The sequence below is a fragment of the Phaseolus vulgaris genome, chromosome 3 (assembly GCF_051622355.1).
Source record: "Phaseolus vulgaris cultivar YP4 chromosome 3, ASM5162235v1, whole genome shotgun sequence".
Classification (NCBI taxonomy): Eukaryota; Viridiplantae; Streptophyta; class Magnoliopsida; order Fabales; family Fabaceae; genus Phaseolus; species Phaseolus vulgaris.
In genome coordinates, this window is record NC_143500.1 from 9,332,021 (window position 1) to 9,353,030 (window position 21,010).

At 34.1% G+C, this 21,010-nt stretch overlaps 1 protein-coding gene across 2 annotated transcripts; it reads right to left on the minus strand.

Moving 5' to 3' along the window:
• Positions 1-9,700: 9,700 nt before the first annotated feature.
• On the minus strand, positions 9,701-14,988 carry LOC137806509 (pyruvate dehydrogenase E1 component subunit alpha, mitochondrial). Of its 2 annotated transcripts, XM_068606683.2 has the most exons (8): positions 14,112-14,988; positions 13,775-13,854; positions 12,627-12,704; positions 12,415-12,510; positions 12,247-12,318; positions 10,851-10,904; positions 10,673-10,738; positions 9,701-10,113 (listed from the first exon to the last, which is right to left on the minus strand). In XM_068606683.2, the coding sequence occupies exons 1-8, from the start codon at positions 14,803-14,805 to the stop codon at positions 10,069-10,071; spliced, it is 1,185 nt and encodes a 394-aa protein (XP_068462784.2). In that variant the 5' UTR covers positions 14,806-14,988; the 3' UTR covers positions 9,701-10,068. The 2 variants fall into 2 exon arrangements, with proteins under 2 accessions (XP_068462784.2, XP_090156446.1); XM_090300320.1 differs by lacking the exon at positions 13,775-13,854 and having other exon boundaries at positions 14,112-14,924.
• Positions 14,989-21,010: the final 6,022 nt, after the last annotated feature.

A 21,010-nucleotide genomic window follows, 5' to 3' on the forward strand; every position in this document is an offset into this window, starting at 1 on the left:
CACTGTAGCTGAAAATTATAACAACAAAAACACTTCTCCCCCTTTTGTCTTCACAAATAGTTAGGTCTATTAGTGTCTAAGTTCAAGAGGGGGGGAGAACAAATTGATTTTAAAAAGAACAAATTTATTTTCTTATTACTTTATCAAAACTAGAAACTTAATCAGATTAGTTTTAAAATCAGACACCTTAACAACAACAAAGATTAAGAAAGATTCTACAACAAGAAATCCAACTTTGAATCTTTAACAACAAATCTTGAAAAGAATATGAATCTTGAACAAAGTTATTTTAAAGATTTTATTACTCTCTTTAAACAACCAACACACAGATTCATGTATCCACAAGCAACCAAGAACTTTTTCAGAATCATGAAGAACAGTATATGACAGCCAATAAATAACAAATTTAATTTCAGATCAATAGATTTATTTTATCATAGATTATCAATTTTGCAGAAATGAATGCAAGGATTGAGAAGAATAAGGCACACACAGTTTATATTGGTTCACTCATCAAGAGTTACATCCAGTCTCACCTCACACCAATGTGGATTCCATTAAATCAACAAACAACACACTTACAAAACCTTGTGGTTCTTGAACCCTTCAATAAACCCTATCAAGAAGTGCTAATACCATCACCTTTACACAAGAAAGAATAAGGAAAGAAAGCATCTGAAAAGAAGATGCAAAAAACCTAAAATAGAACCACTTTTCTGCAGCACAACAATGACAAAACCTCAAACCTTGACCAAGGCACACAATGAACAAGCACACTTGAAATTCTTAAGAGAACCTTTCAAGAAAACATTCAAATTTTTTATCTCTCACTAAAAACTCTTTGATTTGTGTTAAAAAACGTGATAGCTCAGTCTCTCTTCATGTGAGATGTGCCTCTCTTTATATAGAAAACAATTTATAATAATTTTTCAAAAAACAGTTAAAAGTTGTTATAAAAAGAACAGGTTGAAATTAAAATAAATGGATTATTTTTCTGAAAAAGCAAAAGAAGATTTTCAAACCACTTCCGGCTCAACTTAACGGTAATAAAAGGGCTGAAACAAACTTTTTGGTGCCAAAACATAATTTTGAAAAAGCTTTAACAAAAGAGCACCAGTGTAGAAAGAATCTATTGTTTTATAGAACAACATATTTGTATTTGTGCAGAAAACTGATAAGAAAACTTCAGGTTGATTTTGAGAAACCTTTTAAAGAATTTCTTGTGCTTGAGCTCACTACCTTGGTTAGGGATATGAGGTAGATCATAATGCAAAAGACTACCTTAAACAACCTCTAACCTATATGACCACTAATTACAATATTATAAACCTTCAAAGTTATTTTCTATATCAAACACACACTAGGACATGTTGTGAATAAGCTTCTTCATCTTCAACAGATATTACATAGATTAAACAAAATAATAGTTCAAAATCTAGAAGATGATACAATTTAAGAGTCTCTCCCATACTAGAATTTTGAAAGTTGGTTCTGAACAATTTCAATTTGTCCATCCAAGTGTTGAAATCGTGTTGCAAATAATGTTGAACATAGGCTTTGATGTCTCCAAATCCAAGTGGATTGCTTGAAGACTTTGTTGTTGGTTGTGTGTGTGTGTTTTATGTAGTTTGAATTTGTTAATCCATTCAAAGTTATGATCCAAGGTTGTTTGAATCAAGTTCTTTTGAAAAATAAATGTTTTCTAAAGAAAGTGGAAAATCAACCTGTTAAATGTCGATTCAACCGGTTGTTTTACACTTAGTGTTTTTGAAAAAGATTGAAATTAGTTGACCTTGCTGTCAAGCCAATTCAATCGGTTGAGTTTTGAAAATTCTTAACAGAATTCTGTTAAAGTGGTTTAATCTATTTTAATTGTTTTAAAATTGATTTGGCTCTTACATTAAATGTTTTTAGCAACTAATTGGAGTTTAAATAATTTATTTCTCTCTTGACTACTGTATTTCTGTAAGAACTTTTATTGTGTAGATCTAGAGGTTGTTATGAGATATGTGGTGTTTTTGTCAAAGGTGGTGTGTGTTCTTGAAGGGTTCAAGATCACTTTGGTATGTGTTGTGTAATCAAGGTGTTTGATTGCTTAGTGGAATACTCAGAGGTTTTTGAGAACTGGATGTAGCTCTTGGTAAATAGTGAACTAGATAAAAATTTGTGTTGATCTTTCTATCTCTTATCTCTTTTAAATCTATTATGCTTTGGTTTTTAATAACTGTTGACAAAAAACAACCGATTGTTTCGCAAAAACAACCGATTGATTTTCTGGAATCATATTAAAAATAGATTTGTTTTTGGCTGAACTGATTTGTACTTCATTGATTTCTCATTGGCTTTCAATCTACCTTCAAAATTTACGAAAATATTTCATAAACAATTCACCCCCTTCTTGTTTAAGGCCTACATTTCTAACAAATAACTCAGTGATCCTTCTGATCACTTTCTATGGTGTCCATGCGATTGATCATCAGCCTTTCAAATTGGGACATTGGAATCCCATGATATACAGGTGACTCATAACTAACAAGAGCATGCATTGAGTAGTGTTATGCAACACCAGCACTTGATCTAGCCTCATCATTAAAACCTGCATTTCTACTTGATCCAGCAAAGGGACCAACAAAATCGTCATCTTTGCTAACCCACATGTTATTCACTTTTATAAATCCCATTTTGTTAAGTGAACCATTGTTAATTTCTTGAGATGGTTTTACCACCTCTGTTAGTTCTTCATCTAGGTTAACTTCAAAATATTCAAGAAATTTATAAACAAGTATAACATAAGGGAAGCACTAGTCACTTAACCTCACCTATTTCTGCAGGTGCTCCTTGTTGATTTATCTCGGCAAGTATACCGAATCAATTGTAATATAGTACTATTTAAAGTACGAATGTCGAACCCACAGGGAACAATTCTAATTAAGATGTTATGTTATAAAACTCATTAAGTATAGAAAATAATTTTGAGAACTTCTTCATAACCAAATTAATGATTCTTCAGAAATAACTCAAAGTTAAGATTTGATTCAACAAGTAACAAAGCTAACTTATCAAATATAAATAAAAATACTTGGGATTGAATTGTGTCTATCTTAATCATCTGTATTTTGGAATAATACAATATATAATACTTAAAACTACTTATTCTTGATGCTTAATTTAAAGTCATTCACCTGATTTCTCACAGATGAAATTCATAAGATGATTTCTCAAACACTGATTCCTCATATATCTACAAATCATCCAACTTTATTAAAAGAATTATGATGCAATTAATAACTTGAAATTTATTCCTAGCATTACAAGTTATCAAGTATTTTCGTCTATTTCATATCCTTAAAAATATTTTCCAGTTAAATTTAAGGATCAAAATCTAGACTCCATTGAAGCACTCAACATGAAACGAAAATATCAAGAACAAGTAGAAAATATTATATATATATATATATATATATATCACCAAGAATACATTTGATCAGAATAAATTACATTCAATCCCAAGTTAGAAAGAACTTAGCCACTCATGATAGCTCCTCCAATCTTCATTTTTTATCTGATTTGCATAAGAAGAGCTTATCTGAGCAGATTCTCCTCTTAAGAACAGAGTCTTCTTCTCTTTCTCTCACTTAGCTCTGTCTAAAATCCTCATTTCTTTTCCACTGTGTCTGTTTTAACTTTGTTCCAAAATTTATTTAATAAAGTTTAGCTCAAGCAAGCCAGTCTAGCTTAGGCTAGATCATTCGATGTTGTTTTAGCTTGGGCGAAAAATTCTAGCCTGAGCTAGATAAGTACTGCAACATTAATTTAATTTGGATAATTTTAGCCTGAGCTAAATCTTCTAGCTTGAGCTAGATGCTTCCTTTATATTTTTCTTCTTTTCTCTTTCTTGTGATCCAATCAAGTCTTTGCTTTCTTTCTTTTAATTCTTCATATTCATCTAAAATTTACCCAAGAATTGGGATTAAATTTCTTCATTTGTTTCCTGGTTCAAAATATATAATCGGATTCAATAATTCTCATATTAGGATAATTTTTTGACATTAAGCAACAATTAAGTTCCAAAGTGTTCAATTTTCTCAATTATAAATACTACACATTGACACTTATCACTCTTTGAAGACATGGATCCAGTTGACCTTGATATTCTTTATGATGCAATAGATCAACACAAGATCGTGTTCAGTAACCACAACATGATTGCTCCCCTTTGGAGTTAACATCCAGGCAGTGATGTAGGGAATGACTCTTTCATCCAGTTTGAGAGCACCAACATGAAATCCTTTGACTTTCATGAGAGGATTTCAAGGACAACTCACATAGACACTTTGACTAGATTAGGAAAAATGTTTCCATTCATCTCCAGAAAGCGCTGCAATTTCTGATTCTTAAGGCTTTTCTGACTTCCTTGAGGTTATGTTCTTTAACTAGTTGAAAGACAACAATTTTTGGTGTGATATGAGTTGATTTTTAGATTTCATATTTTATGGTGGCACTTTGTTTATGAGTTTTTGTTTTAGGCAAAATATGGTGAGAAACCCAAAGAAGATTCCCACTGAACATGAACTTATCCAAGTGGTTAAGTAAGTGTGAATATTCACTTCTAGAGGACAAAGGGAAAAACACAATATAAGGTGATGATAATGATGAGGTGCGAAAATTAAAATAACATAAGATGGAAGAAGCAAGATTATGATAGAATAAAAAAATGAAGAACAAATAAGCAAAAGGAAATGGAATTATGGAAGGAGTAATGGAAGAAAGAAAGAGAAAGATGAGAGAAAGCTTATGAAATGGAACATATGGATCATGCCACTTGGAAGGATGGGAGCTTCCAAGATGAGTGGTAAAGAGCTGTCACTTGAAGTGCACTACACTCACAAGATAAGACCCAAGAACCTTTAGGAGACTCAGTTCACTAAACACTCTGGCAGAGTTTCTTTTCTATTCAAACTCAATGTGTAATACATGAGGCAAGACACTTTATTTATAGTAGAGTGTCTTGGAGAACAAGATAGAGGGGTAGGGGTGTCATTTAAGAGAAACCTTCTAGAAGGTAGGTCAAAGAAACTCTAAACCTAGAAGCATTTGCCATGAAAGGTTTGGCTTGACACAAATCCAATTAATGCTAAGTACACCCCAATTTATGTTAATTAGTGAACCCTACTCTAGCTTATTCTTCTATTTGGACCTCAAAAGTGAGCCAAATTTATTTACATAAACTTTTCTTTTAAAAGGACTAGAAGAAAGAACACCTGATGTTTTGGCCTATGTCAAGTTCTACTTTTGCTAAGGTCCTTCTGAAGTTTTGTGGGGCCTTGTCTTCGATGTTGAGATAACTGATTTTTTTGTGAAATTTTTGTTTTGTCCTAGGTTATCTCCTTGTCTAATTGGGTTGTATCAGAGTGTTAATGGCTTTTCTGCTCATTTCATGCAGAAAACTTTCAATCCACTCATTGTCACCAGAGAACCAAGTCTCTAGATGACCAATCCTTGTTGCACCCTTTGTTTCACGAGATTTCTTTCTCCGTGGTGAGTGGGATGAAGAGGTCATGATGCCTGTGATTTTTATGAAAGTGCAGAAAAGAAAGAGATGCAAAGGATGTTCGTGATTGATGTTGTGAATGCACACTCGACATATTACACACACATATGATAATATTAAAGTTGGTTTGGTGAGTTTTATTTTATCTGAGATAAAAAAAAAAGCATTTGTTACAGTTTTGGAAACTGCAATTTGTTAGTTTAAAAGGAACTAGACTTGATTGCACATAATGGTGATTGACAATACATCAATTGCAATTAATATTTTAAAGAAAACAGTTAGATATTTTCACTTTGCTTTCATTACAAGTTTATTCTTTTGTTATTCATTTGTAAGTATTTGTGATACTTACTATTTCTCTTTAAAATCAATAGTTGACCTTCCTTTGGTCATATAGGACTCTTTAGCACATACACAATTAGGAAATTTTTGTTTTAAAAAGACTAAGAAAAAATTTCTAAGGGAACTTTGTCTAGGAAAGACTTGGTTCTCAAGTGGTCATAGTGACTCACCTCTCTTTCCCGGGAGTGAACTTGGAGAAAATTTGACTTTTTGACCTTTTAAGAAACTTCCAAATTAAATCTTTGTGAAAATATTTTAGTTTTTCATTCAACAATGAGTGATCATTCTCTTCGTTATTCTCGTGTGATTATGAATCAGAGGGGTCATAACATAAGGAGAATTTGTGAGATATGAAAATAAAAAAGATGTCATGGATGATATAAGGGACATGTTTGAGAAATCAAGAAAAACTTAAGAGCAAAAATAAAGAAGGTTCCAATAGAAAACGAGAACATATACTCCCAAGGAGAAAAATGGGTGTATAGCAATCCTTACTATATCCATTCCTATCAACCACCCCTTAAACAACATCATTAGCCTAGAAGTCTCCCTCCTTCTACAAAGTTGAAAGTAGACCTCCATTCTTTTTATGGAAACAAAAATGTTAAAGTATATTTAGAAAGAGAGACAAAGGTTGATCAAATTTTTTAATACCACAAAGTAAATGAATTTAGAAGATGATATGAATACTCAATGTTTTGAAGAACATGCCATGTCTTGATGGAAACAAAAGGCAAAATGATGTCAGGATTGGTAGAAATTCAGAAATATTGAATTGGAATGAGTTGAATGTGTGTTTGAGAAGAAAGAAAAGATAGAAAGAAAATATTGAAGAAAGAAGAGGGAGAAAAGAAAATATTTTGAAAATCTCTTCTTAAAATAAATCTTGTATGGAGTTGCCAAAAGAAAATGAAAATTTTCAAGAAACATGGCAACCACATAGGACATAAAAACAAACAAATAAAAATAAAATTGTTTCTAAGAACATGAAATTCTGTCTTTTTTATAAGAAGGACATGAATTTTAGAAGTCAAAAATTGCTTAATTATGTCTTGAAGAACTTTGTTCTTGTTGGCCTTTATATATATATATATATATATATATATATATATATATATATATATATATATATATATATATATATATATATACCACTTGATTTGTTTTGTGTTTATTTCATATGGGTGTTTGATCCTGAAGGAAAAACATCAAATAAAGGCAATAATAAGGCTACTATCCGAACCAACAATGTAAATATGAGGACAGATCATTCTCAAGAGGGAGGGTTTGATGGAGGACCATCTAGCCACCATATATTTGGAAGAGTCTTTTTATTTTTCTTTAACATTGAAAAATTGTATAAAGTAGTGTAGGTTTTTTTGGGCTATGTTTTTTGGGTCTTGTATTGGGCATAGTAGAATAAGGTACAAATAAAAAAAGTGTAAATAGTCAGCATGGTATAGGAAGTATGAGGAGTCCACCTAAGCGTAGGTAAGAAAGGTATGAACATCCACATGTCATCTCCTCAATGGAGTGGATTTTCCACCAATGAAGAAAGATCACTTGTCAACCTCTAATTTGAGAGGATTTACTCCAATAAGATGAAGTCATTTTTCACCATGGAATTGGAGAGTTTTTAAGTTTAAAATTTGAACAATTGCCTGCTCTTAGCATTACAAATAAGTGTGTTAGGCCTCTTGTAAATGCAACTTGAATTGAGTGAGAAATTTATGCCAAAATGTTGTCTTACTTGACTCAAGTTCACTTTATGTTAGCACCAATTTGTTTGTCTAGTCTAGGACTCTTTGAAAGTTGATCTCACCTCTTATAAACCTTTATTTCCACACATCAAATTCACCTTACTAATATGACTTATGCCTCCATATAGCTTTCACATTTAGGGATGACAATGTGAGCTAGCCCGCCCCGCACTTGGCCCAAAAAATACGGGCTGGGTTGACCCGCCCCGCATAAAATATGCGGGTTGCTTTTATTGACATGCCTCGCATAAGGGTTAGTTTGCATAAGTGTTTTTTGTTTATTAAGTTAGTTTTTTTTTTCTTATTTAGATGAATTAGATAAATAATCTCACAATATTATTCTCATGACACATGCGTAATAAAATATTGGTAAAAAAATTATATGATGTTTTGATTTTCATGAAATTTGAATTTCAATCGTACTAATAAATTGACTAATAAAATAATTCACTAAATATATAAATTTTTTTAAGGTAATATATGTAGACACGTGATTACTATTTTAATGAAAAATAATATAAAATAATATATATAAATATATATTTAAATTTTATTATAAAAAAAGGCTAAGATCTTACTACAACATTTGATGACTATTGAATTTTAAACGATCTATGCATTTTAGAAAGACAAAAAAAACTCTTTTAAATATTAAAAAATCATTATCAAAATATGGGGTGCATAAATAAATTATAGGTGTGTAGAAAGAAATTTTTAAAATATGTGCATTATGTGGGTCAGCCCTTTCTGTCCCGCACTTGGCCCGTGCAGGTTGTGGGTTATGTAGGATGGGCCTATGTGGACAAATAGGTTGAAATAGACAGTCAGTCCCGCATTTTTTTCAATGGGCCACGAGTCGGCCCGCATGGTTTATTCCGCTTTACCATTCCTGTTCACAATACCTCCATATAATTCATTCAAAATTATAAACTCCAAAACAAGTAAGAATTCAAGACTCAAGACTGGGTTTGCATCACATGGTATAAACATTATTGTCTCTTATCACATGGTATAAACAATAATGAATTGTCTCTTAATACCATTTGAACATAGCAAAGGATTTTGACTTAACATTCAGGAAATATGTCCATAACTTCCTGCTATAATTATCAATGAAGGTAATTATGTACCTTTTATGGTTGATGGACTCAAGTGAAATATGACCACAAATGTTTGCTTGTACAAATTTAATCCTTTTATAAGCTCTCCATGAACCACCTTTTGGAATGGGTTGTCATTGAAACTTGTAAACCGTTCATACAATGCATAATTTTGAGGGAGCTTTGAGAGACAGGATAGCTTTCACCATCTTCCTGTTGGATAAAAGTTACATAGCCGAGAAATTTAAATGTCCAAACTATGATGCAACAAGTCAACTAGATGGTGAGAGGTAGTTTGGAAGCATGTAAGAGGTGATGCTTGAATTGTCAATGAAGTGCGCAATATAAACATCCTCTTTGTAGACATTTGAGTTTGTGCAATTAATCCCCTTTCAATAGGTAAATTTCGTCCTTGTAGTTGACTAATACTGAGTAGGTTATTTTTCAATTCAGGTATATAAAACACATAATTGATTACCATATTTGTTCCACTAACTTGCAACTTGATGGTTCCTTTTCCGTTACTACCATTTTATTGTCATTTCTGAGCTTTGAAACTTGCATGAAGTTTTTCTCGTTGAGCTTTATAACTTGTTTGAAGGTTTGGTCTAGGTGAATAAACCAACGTGTGTTAGTGAGTGATCTTTAAGGCTTTTTCATCTCCTCCATTATGATTGCTCATTCTCTGCTCATGTACAATCAAGTTGCTTTAAAGTTCATCTATTGTTGGTTTATCAAGATCATTTTACTTCTCCATTGAGCATATTACATAATTGAACTTTGTAGTCACTAATCGCATAAATTTACTTCCTTCAGTTGACTAAACAAATAAGATTACATAAAGGTAGCAAAGCTCAAAAGAGAGTTGAGGAAATAGAAGTAGGATAGTAATGAGCAGAAAAAGAAAATTAACATATCGAACCCATTTAAACGACCACTCTTTCAACTGTCCAAAGAAACACTAATTTTAATAGCCATAAAATGATTTTGATTGGACACAATCTAGTGAATACTTAATTATAAAATAATGGCACAATTTTGCCACCAATCATGGAAGTTTTATACATCGAAATCCTCAAAATTTGTAAGACACTATTTGCAGGCTTAATCAATTGATAATGCTATGATTGCTAGATCCTCCAATACTACACTGTAAATCATTAATTTTCGCCTCATTGCTACTGAAGAATCAATTTCATATACAATTTGGGGAAAGCTCGGCAAATAGGCAGTGATGATCGTCTGAACCTTTTATTCTTCATCATTTTGACAGGTCTGAAATTAGGGAAAATAAATTCAAAGGAAAGGTTTTCTATCAGGGCAAAGTACCTTTAACTTCTTTCCTATCAGCACCCCGAGCCTGAAATTCAGAAGATCATCAATCAGTGTTGAAAAAAACACATCATCTACCAAGTAACTAATAATTTTCACGTAATTTTAAAAATTTTCTCTGTTTGGGATTTACATTTTGAGAATTGAACAGCGTAGAAATTAAATCAACTCATCCATGTTAAATAGTCTTCCCATCATGATTTCAAATATCAAAACTCTTATCTAAAGTACTCTCCGTTTCAAAATAATTATCATTTGACATGTTTTAATTGGTTTTAAATTACTTGAGACTTTTACGAAACTAAGTACTGATTATATTTTTTTCAACTTTATCCTTAACTTTTTGGTATCTCCATTAAGAAGAAGGGGAGAGCATTAATTGAATGAATGGGTAACCCAACAAGTGAGCTTAGAAATTGAGAATACTGCATGACTTTCTGAATCCTAACAATTATTTGAGTCGGAAGGAGTAATAGCATCTTGCATATATCGTTTGATTTGCTTATACCCAAATTTATGTAACATTTGATAACAAAAGAATGAAGAAAAGTACACAAAAGAATGAGTAGAGATGAAATTTTCACTACCTCAACACCTAAACCTTTAACATATACGTTGTTAAATAAATCAGATGGCTCAGGCATTTGACTTTCCTGGAAATCAGAAAAGAACATAAGTGAGAGATTGTAAATCACAGAGAACTGCAAAAGATGGAAATATATGGGATACCAAAATTAGTAAGAGAAGAATAAACAATAGTTTCACCTTTGCTTTGGCAATGACTTCGTCAACTTCTTTTCTTGCTTCTTTCTCAATGTCCTGAAAGATGTGCATAATATTTTAGCGTTAAATTCTAATGTTCCATCAACATTAATATGATAAGAATAGAACTTTGATTTCTTTAACAAAATACAGACATCAACATCTTACATCAGAGGCACACCTCTTTAATTCCTCTAAATCAAAACACAAAAGATAGGAAAATGGTTACAGGTTGTTCAAGGGATTTTCTTCTCCCCTGCCTTATGGTCCTAAACCCTTCGCTCAATGTCAAGGAGAGAGAATTGAAAAGTTAAAGATAGGTGCAGTAAATAACACCCCCAAGCATTGGCCTAAAAGAATGCACCCCCAGGCACATATCAATCACACTTTCCCCCATCAAATTTTGGGTGCCAATGCTTGGGGGTGCATTTTACCCAACTTACAGCAAAAAGAAAAAAAGAGGAAAAATCAATTTGAATACCATCCTCTATGCTGTATTGTGAATTGAGTCTTACATGCGAAAGATCCCTTCCACAAAGCTAACCAATTCATACAGCTTATCCTCCTTGTTTTGAGCATTACCATATTCCTACCCGTTCTAGTAGACAATTGTCAAGCCTGACAGTTCTACCAATCTATGTCCTGCTGTGTTAATTGGGCCTTTAAACTACTTGGCTCTAACACTCAATCATTGAATAAGTTCCCTCTTTCTATTTCCCTGTTTTCCACGATTTTCGTTAGTAGAATTCACATTTCACACCTTGCATTCAGCATCCAGACTGTCTACACATTGGTCAAGTGCCTTAACGGCCTTACTCCCCTGCATTCCTAATACTATTGCTTGTCTAACATTAGTACACGAGACACTTGCGTGATAAACTAGAAGCCGTTCCAAATGGACAGAAAATTTGTGCACTTATTCCAAATTTAAAGAAAATCATGACATAATCCATGATAGACAAACAGATCATATTATCATTCGACATATGGCATAACATAAGTATTTACAGGCAGAATAAAGCTCAAGTAAACAGTAACGATCATAATTAAAGTCTACCGATTACATGATAATTATTAATTAACCTATGAGAGGACTCAAATTCCATGACAACTATTTTAATATAACCACAATAATAGGAAAAAATACACTTGCATAATTTCATGAAAATAACAATTGGAAATGTATTATATAAACATAAAATTTACACATTCCTAGATGACCTGCAGCACAATAAAGAAAACTGTTTCATGAACTTGAAAAGTAAAATACCACAATGCCCAGAAAAAGTTGACCATATATGAAGATGAAAGCAAGACTGCAGTAGTATTTAATACAAAACAAACACATCACATTTTAAAACTGCCGAGTGGAGCTTGAGTACAAATTTCATTCAATCACCTTTAGCTCCTTTTCAGTAGATATATCATGAACCAATAGCAGCTTTCTTACTCTTTCAATTGGATCACGCTCCTATAATCAAAAGAAAGGAGTAAATCAAAGAAATAGAATAAAATCCTGAATATAATTAAAATAATAAGACATATAATCATGGCCATAGTAATATACCTGTCTCACACCAGAAATTTCATCACGAGTGCGGTATGTGCTGCCTGGATCAGACATGGAGTGGCCATGGTATCTGTATGTATCCATTTCAAGAATCTGGACAAAATAATTTAGAGAAAACAGCTATTATAATATAAGAGAATAAAAGAATCATTCCTAAAAGCTAAACATAAATTTAAGAAATATAAGTACGAATAAGTAAATTTACTCACAATGGGGCCATTCTTCAAGGCAAACTCCTTCGCAAATTTACAAGCTTGTTTAACAGCAAGAGTATCCATGCCATCTACCTGCACAAATTTACTTCCAAAATGATTAAAAAAAAAGGTGTTCGCAAAAAGACTACAGTGTATATTCAACCAGCACATATGCACAGTTATAAATCAGGGATTGCAACTCGGCAATCTTGAGCTACCACTAACCAGCAACAAAATTGTCAGGAATGTAGAGCAGACAGTAGAATGGCTGCCATACCAAAGTTTTATATAAAATATAAAAAAATTATTTACACTACACACACGTATATGCTCAAAATAAAAATTTATAATTGAAAAGCAGAGATACAAACATGAAAAAAGAAGTTGAGTCAGTTGTGTTGTGTGATGTTTTTGGGCAGACGAAAAGCTTTGATATAAATTTCCTTTTTAAACACTGCTTCAGGCATTGTTCACCATCTACTACCTTGTTCAAACAACCACTTGATATTACTTCCTAAGAGCTTTTACTTGCGCCTGTTTTCCTTTACTCTATCTCTACAAATCCCAAAAATATGAATTTCACTCCCACTAATGCATAATTGGTGGCTACTCCACCTCTCAGAAGGGTTACAAGTGTCATCCCCACAGGTATAATAGTCATCTCTAAAGACGATGACTTCAATGAAATTTCATTTTCTTCTTCCCTTTTCCCACCTCCTCTTCTACACCCATTTTATTTCCTGCACAATTCCTATTGTTCCCCCAAGCCACTGTTCCTCCTCAACCAACCTCTCCTTCCCAGTCCTATCACTACAAAACTCTAATTCTATCATTCCATCTCAACCTTCCGACTCTGTTTCTCCTCTACCCCAACCTGCCAATGTCCATCAATCTAACTCACAATCAACAAATCAATAACAAGAGTCATTGCCGAGACAGACATTCAACTACGTGGACAAAGACGAAGTTTGGAAATGATAAAAACAGCCAAAAAGGAAAATATATGAAAATTGAGGGAGAAGAAAGCACACAACACAAGAGAACAGAGAACAAACAGGAGAAGTCAACACCAATCAGGCTGCACTGCAATGTGTGAACAGTGAGGCATTCAATATTCACAATGCATTTCCTTAAATAAAATAATCGCCATCAATCTCTCTAACCTTCAATCCAGGAACATAATCCCCACGCTTGTAATAAGCAGGACTCTTAGCAGCTCTCCACTCAGCAGTCCCCATTCCATCTGTCCCACAAATCACACCAAATTAATCCTCAACCCAAATCAACAAGGGCCTTGTTCCCATAATTTATCAATAAGCACTACTAAGTTTCTCCCAAGGTAAAATTAGCTCATGTGTAAGCTTAAATAAATTTTTGGAGAACTTGCCAGAGAACTTCGGCAAATTTTTACTTATGAGCAAAGCTTATTCAAAAAATAATCCAAACAAGTCTAAAACTACCTCGCATTTCAAGTCACTAACCAGACAAGGTCAAACTCACAATGATTATTCTCGCAGACCAAAATGGAAGGAAGATCCCAAAGCGCAGAAATGTTAAGCGCCTCGAACAACTGCCCCTGATTGGCAGCACCATCACCGTACATAGAAAACGTAACATTCTCATCCTTAGAATACTTCTGAGCAAAAGCCAATCCACAACCAAGCGGAACCTGAGCCCCAACAATGCCATGCCCACCGTAGAAGCCACCCTCTTTCCTGTAAAAGTGCATGGAACCACCTTTCCCTTTGGAGCAGCCGTCGCGGCGGCCCATGAGCTCGGCGAAGACCTCGATCAGGCTTCCGCCGCGGCTTAGGAAGGTGCAGTGGTCGCGGTAGGCGGTGATGACGCAGTCCTTACGCGTGATCGCAGCCTCCATCCCCACCGCGACGGCCTCCTGACCGTCGTAGAGGTGGCAGAAGCCGCGGATCAGCTTGGCCTTGTAGAGGGAGTCCGCCGCGATCTCCATCCGCCGCATCAGCGCCATATCGCGGAAGAACGAGAAAAGCTCCGCCCCGGAGGTCTCGACGGCGCGTGAGGGCGCGTCGCAGCGGTGGGCGGTGAAGGGAAGTGAAGTCTCCACGGTGAGAGGTTCCGTGGAGGAGGAGGACACCGAACGTCGCCGTAGCGACAAGTAAGAGGATATGGGTTTCAATATATTCGACGGCGATGACGAAGCAACTCGCGATAGAGCCATTTGGATCGAAAGAATGAGGTACGAAACAAAAAAAAAAAAGGCAATTTATTTGAAAATTGGGTTAGAATGTAGAAGGAGGGAATGTGAAGAAGGAAATATAGTTAGATGCAGGGTTAGGTGAGAGTGATGATGGAACAGTGACAAAGATAGAGACCCAAGAAATTTGGATTCGCTGCGTTGATCAGTGGTGGAACAGGTGTACACTCTCTATATACATCGTTCATCTTCTTCAATGGGTCTTTTCTGTACCACGTGGATCGAAACAAACCGTTGGACATAGATCCACATGCTACTGCATTAATTTTGGATGCACGGAATCCATAACCGACAATAGGAGAATTTTCGTTTTGTTCCATGATTAAAGTACTTGAATTTGCAGAGCTTGTCCCCGAATAAATTCCGCGCTGCTACACAAAATTACAATGTGCTTACTACTACTATCAAATATTTGATAGATTTAATGGAATAATACAAATTACACAATTGTATAATACACAAACAATACAAATTTATATTATTAAATTGAAAACAACAAAATCAGATAACTATAAAGAGGAAAAAAAATGAAAGTATTAACGTGAAAGTGAATCGTACCTAATATACAAATTATGCCTTTGTTATATAAACTACTTTAACACTCGACCAAACTTAGATTTCTTCAAAATCTTTTTGATTATTGGATTTTTCCTTTTAGTTTGTCGATATCTTGAAGGTATAAAGACACTTAACACTCAAGTCAACAGTGAATATGTCTAAATCATAAATATTATAGTCATATAATCATTACCTTTTCTCTTTTAGGATCTTCTCCTATATATCTATTTTATGACCTTGAGAATTATCTCAGACCATGAAGACCTAATGCTCCCTTAATAATTTTGTTTAGGAAGTGATTAGTTGCTTGTGCTGATTTATCTCGTTGTGCCTTGAGTCGGGTCGTGTTTTGGCGTGATTCATAATCGTGTTGAATGGTTGATATGCCGAGAATACAAAAAAAAATTTATTTCTTTGAATCTTGTCAGTGTCCCTCCATCCTTTATTGGGTAATAGATATACTTGTCCCTCAGGTCCGAAGAGCCGGGAGCTATGACAGATCTTTAAATGTTAACAGGTGTACTTGTTTTGAAAGAAAATTTCATTATTTTGAATTTTGTCGATGTCCCTCAATTCTTTACTAGGTAATAGGTATACTTGCCCCCCCCCCCCCCCCCCCCGGTGTTCCGAATAGCCGGGAGCTATGAACAATCTTTAAATGCTTTAGTTGCGTGATCTATTGTTGATGCGTTATCGATTCAAATGTTGGGGTTTTTTTTATCGTTGGTCTCTTGTTAGGTTTTTGGGTGTCTCGGTGAGGGTGTAGAGTTTAGGATTTAGGGTGTGTCGGATGTATCCATGCGTAAGTGTTTGTCCTCTGATATAGTGTATATAGGGTCAAATCCTTCTATCGTAAATTTTGTTTTTCTTTTATTCTTGCCTTATAAAGGACATACATCTCTGATTCCCTTTGGATGATTTTTCCGTGGGAGTGTTGCGGACTTTGAATATGGCGTCGTCACAATTGCTTTCGAATTGTTGGGCGTATATCCAGGCTTTTCGACTTTTTTGTTTGGCTTATTATTTAGAGCCCACCCCTCAAGTCTTCTTACAAATGTATGTCTGGGAGACCAAGTAGGGTGGTTGTCGTTGGTTAGCCAGCCGAGGTCATGTCTTCTCGCCCCTTTCATTTCTACTTATAAGAATTTTAAAGGAGGCTTTCTTAAAGTTGTGATTTGGAAGGAAGGTAGTCAATTTTTCTATGTCAAACTTCCCCGAAAAATCCCTACTCGTCGGCTATTGCAAACTTGTATGTCTTCAACCCGACTTCTCGATCTCAAGGGTGTGTTTCTTATCAATTTTCTTTTCTCTTGCTCTTTGACGTTCATTTGACTATTTTTTTCTTTCAGTTATCGTGTCTTCCATGGATACTTTTGACGGAAAAAACTTCTTCAAGGACTTATTCAAGGAGTGAAAGCCGAGAGACGGTTAATCGAAGTCGGCAACCCCCAAGTCCAATTAGCTCCCTTCTATTAACCCTACAAAGAAAGCTCGAAAAGAGAAGGACAAGAACCTAGTGCCCTGTCGTCAGCCCGACAAATCGTCTTTAGGGAAATCCGCTTAGCAACCTCATCGAGAGGTAGAGGTGGATCCAAGGCCTCTTCAGAATAAGAGGCGGGACTGAGTGATCCGAAGAACAACTTCCTTTGGCGAGATATGCACCTGTATAAGAAAGTTACCATTTCCTTCAATAACTTAGACCAAGAGCGTTACCTATCGGCCACCCACTTCGAGCTTCAACACGACTTTATAGATTTGAGTGTTTAGACTATGATTATCAACAATTCAATTTACGGAAGATGGCAAGCACCAATAATGACGCTCTCAAGGCTCAGTTGGCATAATCGACATCCTCCTTACAAACTGCCTTTGAAGCCAACAATACCTTGGTTGATCAGAACAAAGATCCTACGGTCGAGGTTTCCCGACTAAGGCTTGACGAGGATTCTATGTGGTCTCGCCTAGAAGCTGCTCACGACAAAGAGAAAGAGTTACAAGTCTCGAATGATGATTTAAAGCAAATCTGGATCGACATGACCATGACTTATTATTGTAGAGAATTACAAAAATTTGCAGTTTCAAGCCGGCATGCGACAACTCGAAGTCGACTTGAAGAAGGCTTGAGATTACCCTTTCCTTCAACACCAACTTGGCTTTCAAAAGGATTTGGACCAAGCCTCATACTTCTACAACATTCCTCTCGACAAAGGCAAGTTTGACGTCGGCAAGGATTTCCACAATGGAGAATTGATGTTGGTTGAAGATATTCTAGATGAAGAGGAGGAAGTTGTAATGGTTCCCCATAATGCAGGCGAGGAGGCTGACAAGGCAGATCCTTGAAGCCTCTTGTTTTGCTTATTTTGATTTCTGGGTGTAAAGTTCTTGGCTTTTTTGTGATTGGTTTCCAAGTGTATAGTTACCCGGTTTTTTGTAGTGTCTTATCGTTTATGGCTTTTCAATATGATGACTCATTTTATTTCTTTTCAGTTTATCGGTTAATCTTGTTAATGTTAATGAGTAATTACATTGTTGCTATATTAGCTTATTTCGTCTACGTCATGTTACTCGCTTTATTTGTTTTGTGAAGAAGATTTACTCATAAAACGTTTTTCACTTTGTTGGCATGAGTATAAATGATACTTTGCTTATCGGTTATCGATTTTAACTTAAGTTAAAATGTTTTGTCTTTTTCGGTAAGCGTAATAAGCTTGTAATCAAATTATCGATTTTAACATGTAATACGCGTTGTCGGCCTATCAGCTTTAACTTGTAACACTGGTTGGCGATTTATCAATTTTAATTTGTAACAGTTGTTGTCAGTTTTAACCACTTCATTGGCTTGTCGTTCTTGTTTATGGCCGAAAGGTCAACCCGATTTGGCAAGGATCCATTTATGGATTCTTCCTTAACCAACATGTTTGTTCTCGGCAGCATGGACCCACATATAGGGTTCTTCCTTAATTAAGGGCGTGTTTTATATCTTTTTAGTAGGGACCCGTGAGTGGGTTCTTACTTAACTGAGAGAATGTTGATCTTTGCACAATCTTTGACACACAAAAAAAACTAACTTTATTATGGATACCTCATTAAAACCTCATCGGCCAAAATCCCCCTTGTGAAAAAATGTCGATGGTAGGAAAGAGTGCACTTTACATTTAGCTAAAATAAAACTTGAGATCACTTGAATTCCACGTTCTCTTTTAGATGCTATATGACCTCTACCAAGACATTTAAAACATTGGATCTGTGTAGTGCATGTTTGTGGGGTTTTCACATCTTTTCCTCTTTCTAAGATTTTGGGAGTTTCTAGTTTAGGTTATTCTTTTGGGTAACTTTCCTCCCTTTTGTCTTTTGCCCGAAAATGTGTAATAAATTATTTGCACTTTTAATTGGAAGCATGAATTTTCTGAGAATAATTTAATTATTTAAGTAGATCCTATTTTAATTGTATTATTTTTATTTTAAATTCATTCTTTCATTGTAATTGTTCAAATATATGCAAGTGATGAGAAATACTATAATTATCAAAAAAGTGTAAGATGAAAGTTCTTCTATGGTTTCATCCAATGTTCTTGAAATTAAAGAATATAATATAATAGCATAGTAAAACAATATGTTTGATGTGGTGTTGCGAGTATACGGACTCCAAGCCATAATATAACAATTTTCTTATTTTCTTTTCCCCTTGTTAGAATTGTTCTTCCTTAGGTAATGATGTAATTTTTTTTATATATGTTTGCATTTTGTTAGATTTAATCCAGTTCTTAAAAAGATTTTTAATTTAATTTTCTTATGCGAGTTAACCCCCAGGTCACCCCTTATGCGGGGTGGACCAACAAAATCAGTCTGCATTACTTATGCGGGGCGTGCCACCTCGTATTATCACCCCTAATATATATAGAGGTTTAGTCATGGAGATAAAGGGGGTTTGATAAGTGTCATATTTCAATAATATTTCATATTAAAAAGGTACTTATGGATATTAACTGATAAAATAAATATAATATAATTTCTAATTTATGAATTTAATCATTTTTACATATTTTGTGATTATAATTTGAATAAGAACAATTTATTTCCAAATTTGTGTTAATTTCAGGATTCTAGGGAAAAATGAAGATGAAAGAGCAAAAGGAGAATAGACAAAGCTAAAACTCTCCAACACTCGTCCAAGCCAAAAGCTCCCATAGGACCTCACCCAAGCGAGCCCAATCTCGCCCAGATGTTGGACTTGTTTTCGTCCAACTCGCTCAGGCGAGCTCAATCACGTTCAGACGATAAGTCACTTAGTTCAAACCCAACTAGGTTAAATATGAAGCGTGAGACACAACCCTAGACATCAATTGGGAGAATTAAAGGTGTTAGAAACCCTAGAGGAGGTAGTTGAAAAAAAATGGACAAGAAAACAAATATAACCTAACATACCACTTTAGTGTAGACATCAATTGGGAGAATTAAAGGTGTTAGAAACCCTAGAGGAGGTAGTTGAAAAAAAATGGACAAGAAAACAAATATAACCTAACATACCACTTTAGTGTACCGAAGGATAAGTTTTAGGAAAGATTTATCACCTGATGAAAATCTTCAAGATAATAATCTAAAAGTTAAAGACATTATACTATCAAGACATTAAATTATCACCAAAACTTTATTTCTCATATAATTCAAGTGTTATAAATTCAAGTGTCAGGCTACATGGGAGGGAACTCTTTATTTATAGTTGTAAAATGGTTCAAGAATCATCCAAAGAAGTGTTAAAAACTAAGACAAACCAATGCAAGTTCACCACTTTATTCATAAGGTAGTTAGATTTATGAACTTCCATACTTCTCTCATTAATAATATATTTACATGACTTCATGCCTCTTTCCACTTTATTTTTTATTCCTAAAACATTTTAGAAACTTTTACAACCTTTTAAAAAATCCATCACATTTTTCAAAATATTTCTAAATTTTACAAACTTATTATGCTTCTTATCTTCTCTTATATTTCAAATCTCCTACTCTTATTCTTCCTTCTTCAAATGTTTTAGTATACTCAATAACCTTTTAAAATCTTCATCAAGATTGATATAGAGTTCTTAAAAAAGAGTTGTTAAAACTCTTTATTAGAATTTTGTTAGAGCTTTCAACTTCATGTTAGTATGATATTTCGATCCAAAGATCAGAATATCTTCAAGTTGCAATTAATATAACAATAATTATTTTTTGTCATTGATAATTTGATGATATAATTCATATAATTCAATTAATAATTAATTGGTTTCGCCAATTTCTCCTTGACCCAATATCCTTTCCAAATTAATTGGTACTATAACAATACATATATTTGTTATTTTATAATTATATCAATTAATTAAATTTCTTAGTTCTATTATTCGTTAATATTGTTTGCATTGACATGTATTCAATAAATAAAGTACAATACTTTATTTGTAAGAGGGGTATAAACTATTCTTTAATTTTTAAATATTCATGGCAATAGCTTTATCCTTTAAAAATTTATGATATCATACATAACCGTTTATGATTAGATGATAGTGTAAATTTTACTGTGCTTAATACATAAACTGTTTTTCTCTTAAATCCTTTATACTATGAATTAAATG